Genomic DNA, 15,287 nt, shown 5'->3' on the forward strand with positions numbered 1-15,287 from the left:
GAGCTCTGGCACCTCTACAAATCCCTACTTCCCTCTGTGAAGGGCCTATCTATTTACTTTTATGTTGAGTCATCACCCTCTTATTAAAAAGTACCAGCTGGAGAGCACCGCTGTCATTTGCATCCATTACTATTACTTTATATTGGGTATGACTATGACTGGATCTCTTTTACCATGAATTACAATGTCTAGTAAGTCCTTGATCTTTAAAGGTGCTCTGCATTTATGTTTTGTGGTCTCAGAAAGGGCTAGCGAGATACCATCTTGATATATCATATTATGATTGTTTTGAGAAAGTGTTGTCATTCGAGATTTATTATTATTGCTCGCTAGTTGATTATGCCATTGATATGAGTAAACATGAGACCTAAGATTTATTGTGAATATGGTTAGTTCATAATCTTTGCTGAAAACTTGAATGCTGGCTTTACATATTTGCAACAACAAGAGCAAATAGAGTTTGTAAAAGTTTTTCTTTATCACTTTCAGTTTTTCAACTGAATTGCGTGAGGACAAGCAAAGGTTTAAGCTTGGGGGAGTTGATACGTCTCCGTCGTATCTACTTTTCCAAACACTTTTGCCCTTGTTTTGGACTCTAACTTGCATGATTTGAATGGAACTAACCCGGACTGGCGCTGTTTTCAGCAGAATTGCCATGGTGTTATTTTTGTGCAGAAACAAAAGTTCTCGAAATGACCTGAAAATCAACGGAGATTATTTTTGGAAATAATAAAAAATACTGGCGAAAGAATCAAGGCCAGGGGGCCCACACCCTTTCCACGAGGGTGGGGGCGCGCCCCCCTACCTCGTGGGCCCCCTGGAGCTCCACCGACCTCAACTCCAACTCCATATATTCGTGTTCGGGGAGAAAAAAATCAGGGAGAAAATTCATCGCGTTTTACGATATGGAGCCGCCGCCAAGCCCTAAACTCTCTCGGGAGGGCTGATCTGGAGTCCGTTCGGGGCTTCGGAGAGGGGAATCCGTCGTCGTCATCATCATCAACCATCCTCCATCACCAATTTCATGATGCTCACCGCCGTGCGTGAGTAATTCCATCGTAGGCTTGCTGGACGGTGATGGGTTGGATGAGATTTATCATGTAATCGAGTTAGTTTTGTTAGGGTTTGATCCCTAGTATCCACTATGTTCTGAGATTGATGTTGCTATGACTTTGCTATTCTTAATGCTTGTCACTAGGGCCCGAGTGCCATGATTTCAGATCTGAACCTATTATGTTTTCATGAATATATGTGAGTTCTTGATCCTATCTTGCAAGTCTATAGTCACCTACTATGTGTTATGATCCGGTAACCCCGAAGTGAATAATCGGGACCACTCCCGGTGATGACCATAGTTTGAGGAGTTAATGTATTCACTATGTGTTAATGCTTTGGTTCGGTACTCTATTAAAAGGAGGCCTTAATATCCCTTAGTTTCCGCTAGGACCCCGCTGCCACGGGAGGGTAGGACAAAAGATGTCATGCAAGTTCTTTTCCATAAGCACGTATGACTATATTCTGAATACATGCCTACATTAAATTGATGAATTGGAGCTAGTTTTGTGTCACCCTATGTTATGATTGTTACATGATGAACCGCATCCGGCATAATTCTCCGTCACCGATCCAATGCCTACGAGCTTTTCACATATTGTTCTTCTCTTATTTACTTTTCCGTTGCTACTGTTACAATCACTACAAAACCCAAAAATATTACTTTTGCTACCGTTACCGTTACTTCCATATTACTTTGCTACTAAATACTTTGCTGGAGATACTAAGTTATCCAGGTGTGGTTGAATTGACAACTCAACTGCTAATACTTGAGAATATTCTTTGGCTCCCCTTGTGTCGAATCAATAAATTTGGGTTGAATACTCTACCCTCGAAAACTGTTGCGATCCCCTATACTTGTGGGTTATCAGACGTCCACTCCAAGTCCTATGGATCACGTTTGTTCCAAAAAACACACTCCCAAAGGTTTCCTTCCGTTTGGACTCCGTTTGATATTTCTTTTCTGCGAAACACTGAAATAGGCAAAAAAAAGAGCAATTTGCACTGGGCCTTGGGTTAATAGGCTAGTCCAAAAAATAATATAAAAGTGTATAATAAAGCCCATTAAACATCCAAAATAGAATATATAATAGCATGGAGCAATCAAAAATTATAGATACGTTGGAGACGTATCAGTATGTCAGATGGATCGAGATCTTTGAAGTCAGGACATTCTTGTATCATCAGGGCCAGGGTGTCGAATGAGCTATCAAGTGATCTCAGGAGCTTCTTGACGATTTTGTGCTTGGTGATCTCAGTGGCGCCAAGAGCCCGCAGCTCATTTGTGATATCAGTGAGGCGATCAAATGTGAGCTGGACATTCTCATTGTCATTTCTCTTGAATCAGTTGAAGAGGTTGCAAAGAACATCAATCCTTGAGTCTCTTTGAGTTGAGACGCCTTTGTTGACCTTGGACAGCCAGTCCCAGACTAGCTTCGCAGTTTCCAGTGCACTTACACGGCCATACTGTACTTTGGTCAGATGACACAGATGATGTTCTTGGCGGTCGAGTCCAATTGAGTGAACCTCTTAACATCAGCAGCGGTGACACCTTCACCGACCTTGGGAACGTCTGCCTTGATGACATACCAGAGGTTAACGTCAATGGCTTCAAGATGCATGCACATCTTATTCTTCCAGTAGGGGTAATCAGTGCCATCGAAGACTGGGCACGCAGCGGACACCTTGATTATCCATGCAGTCGACATAGCTAAAATTCCAGGTGGTTAAACCGAATCACACAGAACAAGGGAGCACCTTGCTCTGATACCAATTGAAAGTGTTAGTTATCTACTGGGGGTGAATAGGCGATTTTTATGAAAGTCTTCAAAACACGAGGTCTTTGAAGACAAACAGATGAAATGAACCTATTGGTATGCAACTGAAGATAGACTACACTAGAAAAGCCATAGTCAAGTAAGCAATGAAGTGAAAGTACGAAGACTATCAACAACTAGGTAGTATGGATCAGAATGGAAGACTGTATGAAGCCAAACAGGTAATAGTCTTCACACAATGAAGTCAATCAGATCAGGCAATTAAGCAATGACTTCACGAAGACAAACTGAAATGTAAAAGGAAGTGAGGGATAGAACCAGTGTCTCAGTGAAGACATGGATTTGGTAGACCAGTTCCAGTTGCTGTGACAACTGTACGTCTGGTTAGGGAGTTTGAGATTGAACTCAGAGGACCGCGTCTTCACCTTATTCCCCTTGAGCTAAGGACACCCAGTCCTCGCCCAATCACTCTGGTAAGTCTTCAAGGTAGACTTCCAAACCTTCACAGACTTCGTTCATCGGCAATCCACAATGGCTCTTGGATGCTCAGAACACGACGCCTAACCGGCTGGAGGATTCACAGTCCTCAAGTGTAACAAGTCTTCAGGTCACGCAAACAGAAAGACATTAGTGATGCCTAACACTCTTTTGGCTTTGGGTGTTTTGGGCTTTGTCCTCGCAAGGATTTCTCTCTCAAAGGCTTTGGAGGTGGGTTGCTCTCAAACGAGAAAAGCCATGCACTAACTCTGAGCAGCCACCAATTTATGGTGTAGGGGGTGGGCTATTTATAGCCAGGAGGCAACCCTACATGATATGTTTGAAATGACCCTGGATCACTAAGGAACCGGCACGTGTCCAACGGTCGGATTTCAAACACACGCGGCAGCTTGACTTGGGCTACAAGCAAAGCTGACTCATCCAGCTCTGGATAAGATTTGCTCTCATTGTCTTCACTCGAAGAAATAGGATTTTGGTTGAGCATCACATCAGTCACTCTGACTTTGTTCACTTGGACCCCTCTTAACAGTATGGTGTGTTCCTATGACTCAATAAAGAAGAAAAGGAAACTACGAAACAACTATGTCTTCGCACCCCATAGTCTTCAAGTGAATGTCTTCACATGTCATTATCTCCATCGTGAATGTCTTCACGAATCACCAATGTCTTCAATGTCTTCACACATTTTTAGGGGTCATCTCTGGTAGGTAAACCGAATCAATAAGGGACTACTACCTGTGTTATCCTGCAATTCTCACAAACACATTAGTCTCTCAACCAAGTTTGTCGTCAATACTCCAAAACCAACTAGGGGTGGTACTAGATGCACTTACAGACGACTACACTCCCACCTATTGCCTCATGGCAAAATGTGCCAAGGTAACCTCACGAGAAGTTTACTTTAGTACTTCAAGTGATGATGACTCTGAATGTGAAGCAAAACTTAGCTATAAAAAACTTGCTAAAATTGCAACTGAACAACAAAGAGCCATGGAAAAGATGCAAAAATTGCTAGACAAAAGTGATGACCATGTATTAAAGGGCCATATATGTATGATGTAAGCTTGTTAGCCATAATAGAACATATATACTAGTTTACTATTCACACAAATAGAACCTTAGATGATCACCCTGACATGGTGAACTAATTTAGACGCAAGTAGAGACAAACGACTATCAATGAGACAAAATGTAGCTAGCTACCAAGTACCAAAGATTGTATACTATGGCAATGTCCATTTTATCATCCCTTTTCCTACTCAAGGAACATAGATAAGTTAAGAAAATATTTTTACAATATGTATATAGAGCAAGAAAAAATAGTCATTAGAACATTACTCTTGGCACTAAGGTACAATTTTAATGTTCATATACATATTTGTGTTGCAATATTAATTATCTATCACAACAAATGTTCCCCACAAGATGCTCATTTAATCACATCCATGCAAAGCATTTACCAACGGAAGGAAAGAATAGCTATCTACCATCTACTTTCCATGGAAACGACAATACATCTTTTATTGCTCGTCATCGTTACTAGAAACTTCCTGCTACACAAATATACTCACAATATTTTTTCAACACACTATGCGCATGATACACAAAGAAATGTTAGGTTATATTACCATGTCACAATTTCCTCATCATCCAAGGTATTTACCATATATATTGCAACACAAATATGTATACAAACCCCAAAAGAAATGCATACACATATTTTTATTTATTTTTGTACATCAAAGGAAAATCAAATCAAAATTATATAGTACAAATGAAAGGATAGAAAATCAAAGGAAACCAGCACGACAAACATGTTGTTACCTCTAGACAAGAATGATGACAACACGACAAACACAATAAAATAATAATACAAACAAGATGTATATTCAAGGGTCATATTTATACAATACAAGCTTGTTAGTCATAATAAAATATGATGTATTAGTTTGTTTTGCACGCAAATAGAACCTCAAATGGTCACCATGACATGGTGACCTAGTTTTGACCCAAGCAGAGACACCGACTATCAATGAAACAACAATGATGTCCTTTTTTTTATCATGCTCTGGCTACTAAAGAAATTTAGTTTTCCGGGATATACCCAGAGAGAGAACAGAAGGAATACACAAAATAGTTAGCACAACACTAATTTCCGCATAAGGTTCAATTTTAATGAGCATATATTGCGATATTAATATTGTATGCTTATTTTTTTACACGCCAAGGGCAAGGATCTCCAAGAGATGCCCATTTAATCATATCCATGCAAAGCGTTTATAGATGACAAAAGAAATAGCTATCTACCATCTATTTTCCGTGGAAACAATGGAAACGGTAGGATGTCTTTTATTGCCCGTTACAGTTCTAGACACTTCGCTACAAAAGATACAAAGTATTTGTGTTTATTGATACGGTATTTGCTGGATCCAGCCTGTATGAGAAGCTTAGTTCATGAACTTTAGTATGACACAATTTTCTCACCATTAATGGGTATTTACAATGTCATTACCACTAGAAAGAATGAGAACAATACAATGAAGATAATAAAATCACAAAACCAAAATATCGACTTCATAGGTATTCAATTGCCATTTTTTTGCGCCTGTTTTTTCTGCGATGGAATTCAATTTCCATTATTATATGATATAAGCTAGTTACCTCTAATAGAACAATGTATTAGTTTGTTTTTGCACACATATAGAGCCGAATTGATCACCATGACGATGAACTAATTTTAATTCGAGCAGAGACATACAACTATCAATGAAAAAAAAAATACTTGGCTGCCAAGTATCAAGGTTTTCTACAACGACAATGTACCCATTTCTTTCATGCTTTGCGTGCTGTAGGAACATATACTAGTTAGGAAGCTATTTTCTCAGGAATCAGGATGCATCCATAGAAAAGGAACCCAATAGTCATCACAATGTTACTCTCAGCACTAAGATACGATTTCTAACGTGCGTATATTGCGACATTAATAATATATATGCTTATTATAACACCAAGATACATTTCTAACGTGCGTATATTGCGACATTAATAATATATATACTCCCTCTTTCCATCTATATAGGGCCTAATGCGTTTTTTTAAGACCGCCTTTGACTATTGACAAGATTAATAGTACATGACATGCATAATGTGAAAATTATATTGTTGAAAGCTCCTTTCACACAAGAATTTAACGGTGTGCTTTGTGTAAGTTGCATGTCATATATTATTGCTCTAATATTTGGTCAAAGTTAGCCTCGAAAAACGTATTAGACCCCATATAGATGAAAGGAGGGAGTACTTATTATATTTTTTACGATCATCATGATATGCTCATTTAATCACATTCATGCAAAGCGGTTATCGATGACAGCAAGCAACAACTATCTGCCATCTATTTTTTCGTGACAACAGTGAAAACGGAAGTACGCCTTTTATTGTCCGTTACATCTCCGGAAGCTTCGTGCTACAAATAATACAAAATATTTGCTTTTATCAACACGGTGCTGGATCCAGCCATACATATATCAAAAGAAACGTTCGGTAACCTTACCACATCACATTTTTGTCATCATATATATTGCGACACAAATATGCATATACACCCCCTAAAAAATGGATATACAGACTTATTGTGTTTTATACAGCAAAAGATAAGGAAAGCAAATGAAAAAAATAGTACAAAAGCAAGGATAGAAAACCAATTTCAATATGTACATAAAACCAACGCAATAACCTCTCTGGCTTCTCCATCCGTCCTCCGTTTCTTCTCCTTCCCCCTTCCCTCGATTAATACGCAAAAATACTTATTTCTCTCTCTCTCTCTCATATTCAACTCCCTTCTCCACCTCGTCGGCGTCCTCCTCTTCTTCGATCTCTCCTCCCATTTCAACGCTCAGGGGAGAGGCGGCGGGTAGAAAGTCCCTGCTTTTGCGCCCCCGCAGCATGTGGCGCTAGCTGCGCTGGGGCCCCACGCCATGCAGAGCGGGCCCGCATCGCCGGCCCCGCCGGAGGACACACCGATGTCGGCGGCGGCGGCGGTGGCTGAGGTGGAGGTGATGGAGGAGGCTGACGGGGAGCAGGCGAAGGAGGATGCTGTGAAGGTGGCGGAGGCGCAGGCGGATAGGGGAGTGAAGAGGGGGCGGGGGCGACCGCGGCGGCGGCCCGTGGCCGTGGAGGGGAGCGGGGTGGTGATGGTGAAGCGGGAGCAGCTCGCGCGCTGCATGACGTGCCAGCTCTGCCACCGCCTGCTCCGCAACGCCACCACCATCTCCGAGTGCCTTCACACATGTGAGTACCCCGCTCCACCGCTGCAACTAGTACGGCGCCGCCGCCGCCGCCGGTAGCATCGAAGGCTTAAATCTTTACAAAGATTCCCGCGGTGTCGAGCATTGCGGCGGCGATTCGACGCGTTCTTGGGGCTCCGGATTCGGCCGTCGGCGACGTCGGTTTTGGTTGCGTCGAGCCCGCCATTCCCTGATCCGGGGATGCTGTATTGCCATCCCCTACATGGTTCTTGCATTGTTCATTGTTCTTGCGCGCTTCGAGTTCTGGCGTTATGCTCGTGTCGCGGGTGCGCCTCTTGATTGCACGTCAATCTGGGGGACTCGTTCCTCGTGTTCGTTTCGTAACTTCCATGCTTATAGATTCAATCTGCGGTTCAACGGATGGATTTACGTAGATTTGTTATCTTTGTGCAAATCTGTCAACTGCTTTGGTGCGTATAATCTTGTTTGGATAGTTGTTTAGTTCCCCATTGCTACTATTCATGATGTTATATTACCTTGCCGTGCTCTGGTCTGAGATAGCATCTAGCTCGAATTCATGATTTATACTAATGCTGTAAGAGATTGGAATGATGATTTTAGCCTATTGTTTTTGTTTTGCACGTGGGGTTCTTGCAATGTTGGCCTGTAATTGGTGGAACAGTACACATTGTTTTGGGGTCCCCAATGTGGAATCACCGTTGTGTAAATATTTTCAAGCTATCTAACTATTATGCATGCATGAATTCAGTAATTGTAGTTGTTCATATCGTGTGTGCCCTTGAGATATTGTCAATCTTGATTTGTTTCTGGTGTTTGTAATTATTTCATTGTCACTTTGGTTAGATGTTAGGAGTGAAATTGGTATCTCTTGGGCAGATGATTCAAGCTTTAAATCCTTGCAGTAAAATGATACATGAACATGATCTATCACAGTCACATCTATTGCTACAATGTTTCCTTTTACTTTATTTTGGTTAGGGTGTGACTATCATTTGAGCTCTGTCTCCTTGTTGTAAAATCTCTTATGGCTACATCACCATTTTATCTAGCCAATTGTAGCTTTGTTCTAAAATAAGCTTCTTGGAAGACACCTCATTTTGATATATATATCTGATACTAAAAAGTACGGTAGTTAGTTTGTTAATGGCATATTGGTAACTGGGAGGAAAGATAGGTGGTTTTGATCTATTGTGTACCTCCTCCTAGTTTATTTTATTTTTCTTGTTTTGTTTTGAGATTGGCATGTGTGGTTGTCAAGTAAATAACAGTTCCAAATTGGTTGATAGAAATATTATCTCCATTTTAACTTCTGAAAAAAAAACTTGCACATCTTGTTGCTTTGCTTAAATCTGTAGGATACAAGAGTTTACTACAATGTTTCTTCTATCCAATTTTTTGTTATAAAAACATTGTTAATGATATTTTTTGTCGATCGACCTCCTTTGCTTAATTGTAACAGTTTTGGGGAATTTTATGCTATATGGTCAAGGCTAGAGTCAGGTTTTCATTCATTTGCATGCATGATTTTCTTCCATGATGTACAAACACTAAAGAGCATTCTTTGTGTTTTCTATAGAAAGGAATTTTCACGCTGCAGTTTCTTTACCCCTTTATAAGGAAGCACCAATGCTATGAAATCCACACATCTTGAGTCCTCACTATTTTGAACTTTTTTCTTGGCATTATGCAGTTTGTAGAAAGTGTATCTATAAGAAGCTTAATGATGAAGAGTGTGACCATTGTCCAGTATGTAAAATTGATCTCGGCTGCGCCCCAATTGAGAAGCTTAGGTATTCTTCTCCTGATCTTATATTTTTGGGTGGGAGACACTGTATGAAGTTAAACTTTTGTTCTGTTAGATTGTTTGCTTTATCAAATGTTCTTTTACGTTTTTAGTGTCATAATACATGTTTATTTGCGCTGTCTTTTTTTTACTTCACTGCTAAGTTCTCTTGATTGATTACTGTTAGCATCTATTTCCATTGTATAAAAAGATGTTAGAGTTAACTTTTGATCTTAAATCATCAAACAGATAGTTGGAATGAACTACAGGTTGAAGGTAGTCAATAGCAGTATAAGCATAGAATCAGAAAATCTGCAGTACAAACGAGTTACCCAGCTTTCTGAATAAGCTGGAATATACATATATATAAGCTTTCTGAGCATCCTTCTGGGATTGTTACACTCCAATGAACTGTACATCTGCAATTTGGCGAACCATCTTATATGATGTTAGAAATATACTTCCGTCTAAGGTTCCTACTATGAGAATGCATTGTGGAACAGAATATTCCACTAAGCTTGATATAAAAATTGCTTATAAATATATGTATCCACAGTTGACCTCCAGTGTTCTTCATATCTGGCAGCATTTATGTTTTCAATAACTGACATCATTTTAAGTGTTACTAATACCAAAACTTTGCTGTCATTATACCTCTGTTTCAAGATCTTTTCTCAAGCATTTGTTCATGGAGAAAACCATTTATATTGATCTGTATACTGGCAAGATGCAACTCTTTCTGTAGTAATGAATTGCTTTTCGTCTAAAATACTAGTGCTGTTTGCATAGTTTATTTTTCTGGATTTGCTTTTTGTGAGGTCATTTTAGATATATTTTTATAGAATTCTATAGGGATCTATGAGACCGAGTATGTAATGTTTACTGACTTTAAATTGAGTATCTGTTTCCCTCATTTTCCCGCTAGGATCGGGACTTTATCATGTAGCTCTTCTGAATTGGGGGATTTTATTATGGTGAATGCTATTTTACATTCTAAACTTGTGCTTTTTCTTCTATTCATTTCTGTTATCTTGATTTTAGGGCTGATCACAATAAACAAGACGTGAGGTCAAAAATTTTCCCATTGAAAAGAAATAAGATCGGTGCTAAAGAATCTCCAGTTACACTGCCTATTAAAAGGAAAGAGAGGTCTATCTCTTCATTGGTGGTTGACACACCTCGAATCACAACGGGTTTGACTGGGCGCCGAACAAGAGCCGTTACTAGGAAGGCTGCCGCTGCATTACGTGGCCTTGGTCCTATCCTTGATCCTGTAGAAAGGGATAATGGTAGCGCCAATAAGCATCCTGATAATTTAAGCTTGCTGGACAGCTTGAGCAAAGTGCCTCAAACAAGAAGAAAGGTAAAAAAAAGGGCTGTAGCATCCTGACTGAACCATGTGCTTTTTAACATTTTTTCTTACTTTGCTGTTGTGTTTTGCATGAACTACGTATATTTAGTGCATCATGTCATCAGTAGCAGTGATTTGACGTTATTATTTGCAGGCATCATCAATTGCAGAAACGTCAAGTCATAACTCTAATAAAGATAAAGCAGGTGATGATAAGGACTTGGACAAGGCAGATCTATGGAAACCTCTAAACTGTCTTGTAGAGGCTGCAAGCAAAACAAAGTCCTTCAGGTCAAGTCCATCTGTTAAGGGAGATCAGCCCAATGGATCTCCTAGTAGTGAACATGCTAGCAAAGAGAAGCCTGTGGAGAATCTACGAAAGACCAGATTTCAAGATGACAAGAAAGATGCTCCACAGCCAGTAATGCTTAAAAAGAAAGGGACTGGCCGGGCGAAGAATGCAACCTCTGTTGCTGCAGCTAGCCAGAAGGCCCAGAATAGTAGGGCACTGAACCCCGTATGGTTCTCATTGATTGCCTCGTTTGAGCAGTAAGTCAAGATTATAGTATCAGTTATCTTCAATTCAGTGAAAACATTATCTTAGGTGTCTCCCGCCTCCCCCTTGATCTTCCGTCATTCAAATATTTTCAGGAAAGGTGTCCCACCTTTGCCACAGATACCTGCCCATTATTTGAGAATAAAGTAAGCTCATGTTCCTCAGCTCTGCTGCTGATGATCTTATCTATCACAATAGTTCTTTAAATCCACATTTTAAATGGATGCTCTTGGCACTTGGTTATTGAACTTATATGGTATCTTTCTAATGGAATAGCATGAAAACTGTAAAATACCAAGGAAAGAATGCTAATAACTTGGATAGAAGAAAACTATGTCCAGAGATACTATGCCATGGTCTTAGGCGATGGTACCATGCAAGTATGAATTCATTTGCAAAATCTTATTTAGTTTCAGTTTCAAAGTATGTATCCTTCCAGTGGAAATTGGTGATCAGTTCATAATTGTGGATTTTGTCTAGCTCATAGAAGGGGGCACATGGAAGGGGCTTAGATTTGGAGATAAGCATATCTGCACATCTAAGCTTGTTCCTTTATGGTCTTGTAGTAATGCAGTTGTCACAACTTATAAGCTTGTTAAGTTGTTCTTTGCCACCTGCTGATCACTTTAGTCCGTTTGTACAAAATGTGTAAGTAACTTGGCTGAGAAGTCAAGTGAGCTTCAAAATTTCTCCTGTAAATACGCACCTAACTTTTTTGGCATATATTAAAGTAAAATACAACAAAATAGAAAAGTCAACTTACATAGTTTGATTAGTCTCCCCCCTTGTAGGTGCGGTCACTTGAATTTTTATTGTTGCAATCACAGTTGTTTATGTTATGTTGCATCTATACGTCTTTCAGTTTCTTCGGTTGTGGCTAATGCATTTTCTAATGATAGAGATGGAAGTATAGCCGCATCATCCATCCAAAGGTATATTATGCAGAAGCTCAGTCTTGGAAGTGAGTCTGAGGTGAGACTTCTACCTTTGCTTAATGTTTTACGAGTTGTCCAAAACTATGAGCGTTATTTGTAGAAGAACACACATTATTGTAAAGTGGAATCAGCTTTGGCTTGCTCTTAAATTTAGAAGTTTCATCTTAGAAGTAGAAGTCCAAACTCACCTGATGTTTACCAGCATTTCTTATCACCTTACTGCTGCTATAGCTATGCATCTAAGTCTATTCTTCTTGAGCCCAGAACCACAGCTTGTCTGAACAGTACCTGATCTTGGTGTTTACAGGTTGAACTGAGCTGCTGTGGGCAGTCAATAAACCCCATACAACCGGTGCACAACCTGATGGATAGGTGGCTGAGGGTTGGCCCGTCGCGCCATTTACAGACGTCGGTAGGCTCCTCTGGGGGAGAGTATGTGATGGTGATAACCTATGGGCGGCCAAAGTCTTGAGCGCACCATGTTGTGCCCGGCGATCGCCTGATGCGCCAGGAGGGTTGCGCCTTGCCCTGGGAAGAGGTCCTCGAAAGATGAAAGGGTTCTCTCTCCCAGTCGACATATACTGAAAAGAATGCGGCTGGCTCGTTCTGCAGCTAGCCCACCTTGTTGGTCTTGATCTGATGCTGTTGGATTCTCTTAGGGTTTATTCGTACTGGTTGTTCCCCTAGTTCGTTTTATACCCCTGTTATATACAGATGAAATTTGTTGTTGTTCTAAACTTGGCGAAAGTTGACTTATGTTGAGGCTGGATAAAGTGATGATATGTTTCAACCTTCGTGTGGAAGGGGTGAATGGTTGCAGTGCTCGGCTGCTTCGTGGGCTGAAAGTTTCGTTGCACCGGAGCGTCATGCCAATGGCTGATGGTTTAGTTTGGTTCGTGCCTCGTCGCTTCCACTGGAGTATTACACCTTTTGAAAGTTTCTGATTTTTTTTTAGATAAACATTGTTGAATGTTTTACTAACATGCAAAGTTTCGTGATGAAAAAACATCTGTGGAGGTCTGGACAGAAAAACAAAATTAACGTTACAAAGTGCTTTCAAAAAGTTGCAATTTTGGGAACATCATTTTCGTGGTTTTGCCCAGACCTTCACGAATGGTTTTTTCACCACAAAATTTTGCATCTTGGTAAAACATTCAACAGTGTTGTTTTCAAAAACAGTTGATATTTTTTTGAACTTTTTCCCTATTGTTTGCCCTAGGTGCATATGCACCCAAGTGAGGAAACTCCATGTTCAAAAACTTTTTTGCTACCCTTTTGTGAACATATGAAAGTATGGAATGCTGTTAGTGTTGAGAAAAGTAGTAGAAAACAAAAAAAGAAATCACCCTACAATCACCAGAAACACTATGAAGATGCGATAAATGGTTTGAATCAGATCGTTACTGACTCTGAGTTGCAGCGGAAGAATACGCGTCAGTGTAAATCATACTTGGAGTTCGTTGAACTATAGATGAACGATCCCACGAACAGTCCCTCGATCGGAAGGTCAAAAACACGGCCTCCCTACGAGTTGCAAGCGTACGGTCTTCACGATCCGGCAGCACTTCACCGTCCAGAACTTATAGTCGTCGGAGAATTAGAGAGAGGAGATTAGAATGACACTGGACTTCTAATTATGATGTTAGAGAATCTAGGTCTAGCTCAAATTGATCAACTAGGACCAACTAGAAATAGAAAACTAGAGGAGGCTCCAAAACTTGTGTATCAAAAGTGGCCAAAACCACTAGTATATATATGTTGGCAGAGAGGGGAGGGGGCGCCACAAGGGGGAAAGGATGCCTTCCCCCTTGGTCGGCCAAGGAGGGGGAGTTCCCCTCCAATTCAGGAGAGCAACTAAGTAAAGAGCGCTCGTTCCCAACCTCCCCAAGGGTCAGTTGGGGATGGGCTGAGAGCGCGCCACCCTCACGTGTCACGCTTTAGACGCTTCCTTATGAATTTTTTGACACGTTTTTGGCTTTTTAGATGGGGTTTTCCCCGGGTGTTTTTGGCTTTTCGCCAGTCTTTCTTAGCTTTTGGACAAAAAAATATAAATTTTTTTACGCGAAAAAACATGTTTTCATCTTTTTTTCTTTTTTGAAAGGCATGGTTTTGCTTCCGCAAGAGACATGGTTTCGCTTCCGTGAGAGGCACGGCCGTGCCTTTCGGAAATGAGAAAAAACGTATTTTTTTCACGAGAGGCACTGTTTTGCTTCCGCGAGAGGCCTCTCGAAAATGAAAAAAACACGTTTTTTTCCTTCCGTGAGAGGCACGGCCGTGCCTCTCGAAAACGAAAAAAAGTGTTTTCTGTTTTTTTTCCTCGAGAGGCATAATCTTGCTTTCTCGAGAGGCACAGTTTTGCTTTTGCGAGAGGCACGGCCGTGTCTCTCGGAAACGGCTTTCGGAAAGGAAAAAAAGTGCTCCCGATCCAGTTTTTTCATGAAGAAAAAGTTCGTCAAAACCTACCAACATGGATCTAGTTTTGAAGATCTTGACGTGAGGAATCAACGGCAAAAGCGGTTCAGGATTTGGATGCACGGTTTAAGAGATAAATCGATTTGAATAAATGGATCTAAAAAAGGGGAAAACTCACATGTTGTGACAAGTGACGCACATGCAGCACGCCACTTATCATGGCCTGGGAAGGTGGAAGTGGTCTTTGGAAGGAGTACTTCTCAATTGGTGATTTCGCCAATTCGGCCTTCCTCCAAGAAGCTAAGGGGCGCCTCCACTAGTGGGCCCAAGTGGCCCAATATCTTTCCACCACTTGGCCTTCTAAGGCCCATTGATATTTAATTAAATATAAAAACCTCTTAACTATTATTTGAGCCTTTTATTATTAATTTAACATCTCCGGAAACATTTTCCGCCCACATATTATCTGTATTGCCCGGTAAACTCCGAAACCCTCCCGGTGACCCTGAAACGCTTCTGGTTCCTCTTGAAACTATTTTGAATATTAATAAAACTATCTCATAAATATTTTTCATTACTCCTGTCCTACTAACACTCAATAAATCATGATTACCTTATACTTGTGACCGTGCAGGTTTGGTAAAACATAGACATGA

The 15,287-nt window shown here is 40.5% G+C and overlaps 1 protein-coding gene across 1 annotated transcript; it reads left to right on the forward strand.

The window, feature by feature from the left end:
* The first annotated feature begins 7,111 nt into the window (after positions 1-7,111).
* On the forward strand, positions 7,112-13,009 carry LOC109767435 (E3 ubiquitin protein ligase DRIP2). Its single transcript, XM_020326192.4, has 7 exons — positions 7,112-7,616; positions 9,285-9,384; positions 10,419-10,740; positions 10,883-11,277; positions 11,380-11,430; positions 12,184-12,256; positions 12,527-13,009. The coding sequence occupies exons 1-7, from the start codon at positions 7,304-7,306 to the stop codon at positions 12,689-12,691; spliced, it is 1,419 nt and encodes a 472-aa protein (XP_020181781.1). The 5' UTR covers positions 7,112-7,303; the 3' UTR covers positions 12,692-13,009.
* The last annotated feature ends 2,278 nt before the right edge of the window (positions 13,010-15,287 follow it).

The sequence above is a fragment of the Aegilops tauschii genome, chromosome 5 (genome assembly GCF_002575655.3).
Source record: "Aegilops tauschii subsp. strangulata cultivar AL8/78 chromosome 5, Aet v6.0, whole genome shotgun sequence".
Lineage (NCBI taxonomy): Eukaryota > Viridiplantae > Streptophyta > Magnoliopsida > Poales > Poaceae > Aegilops > Aegilops tauschii.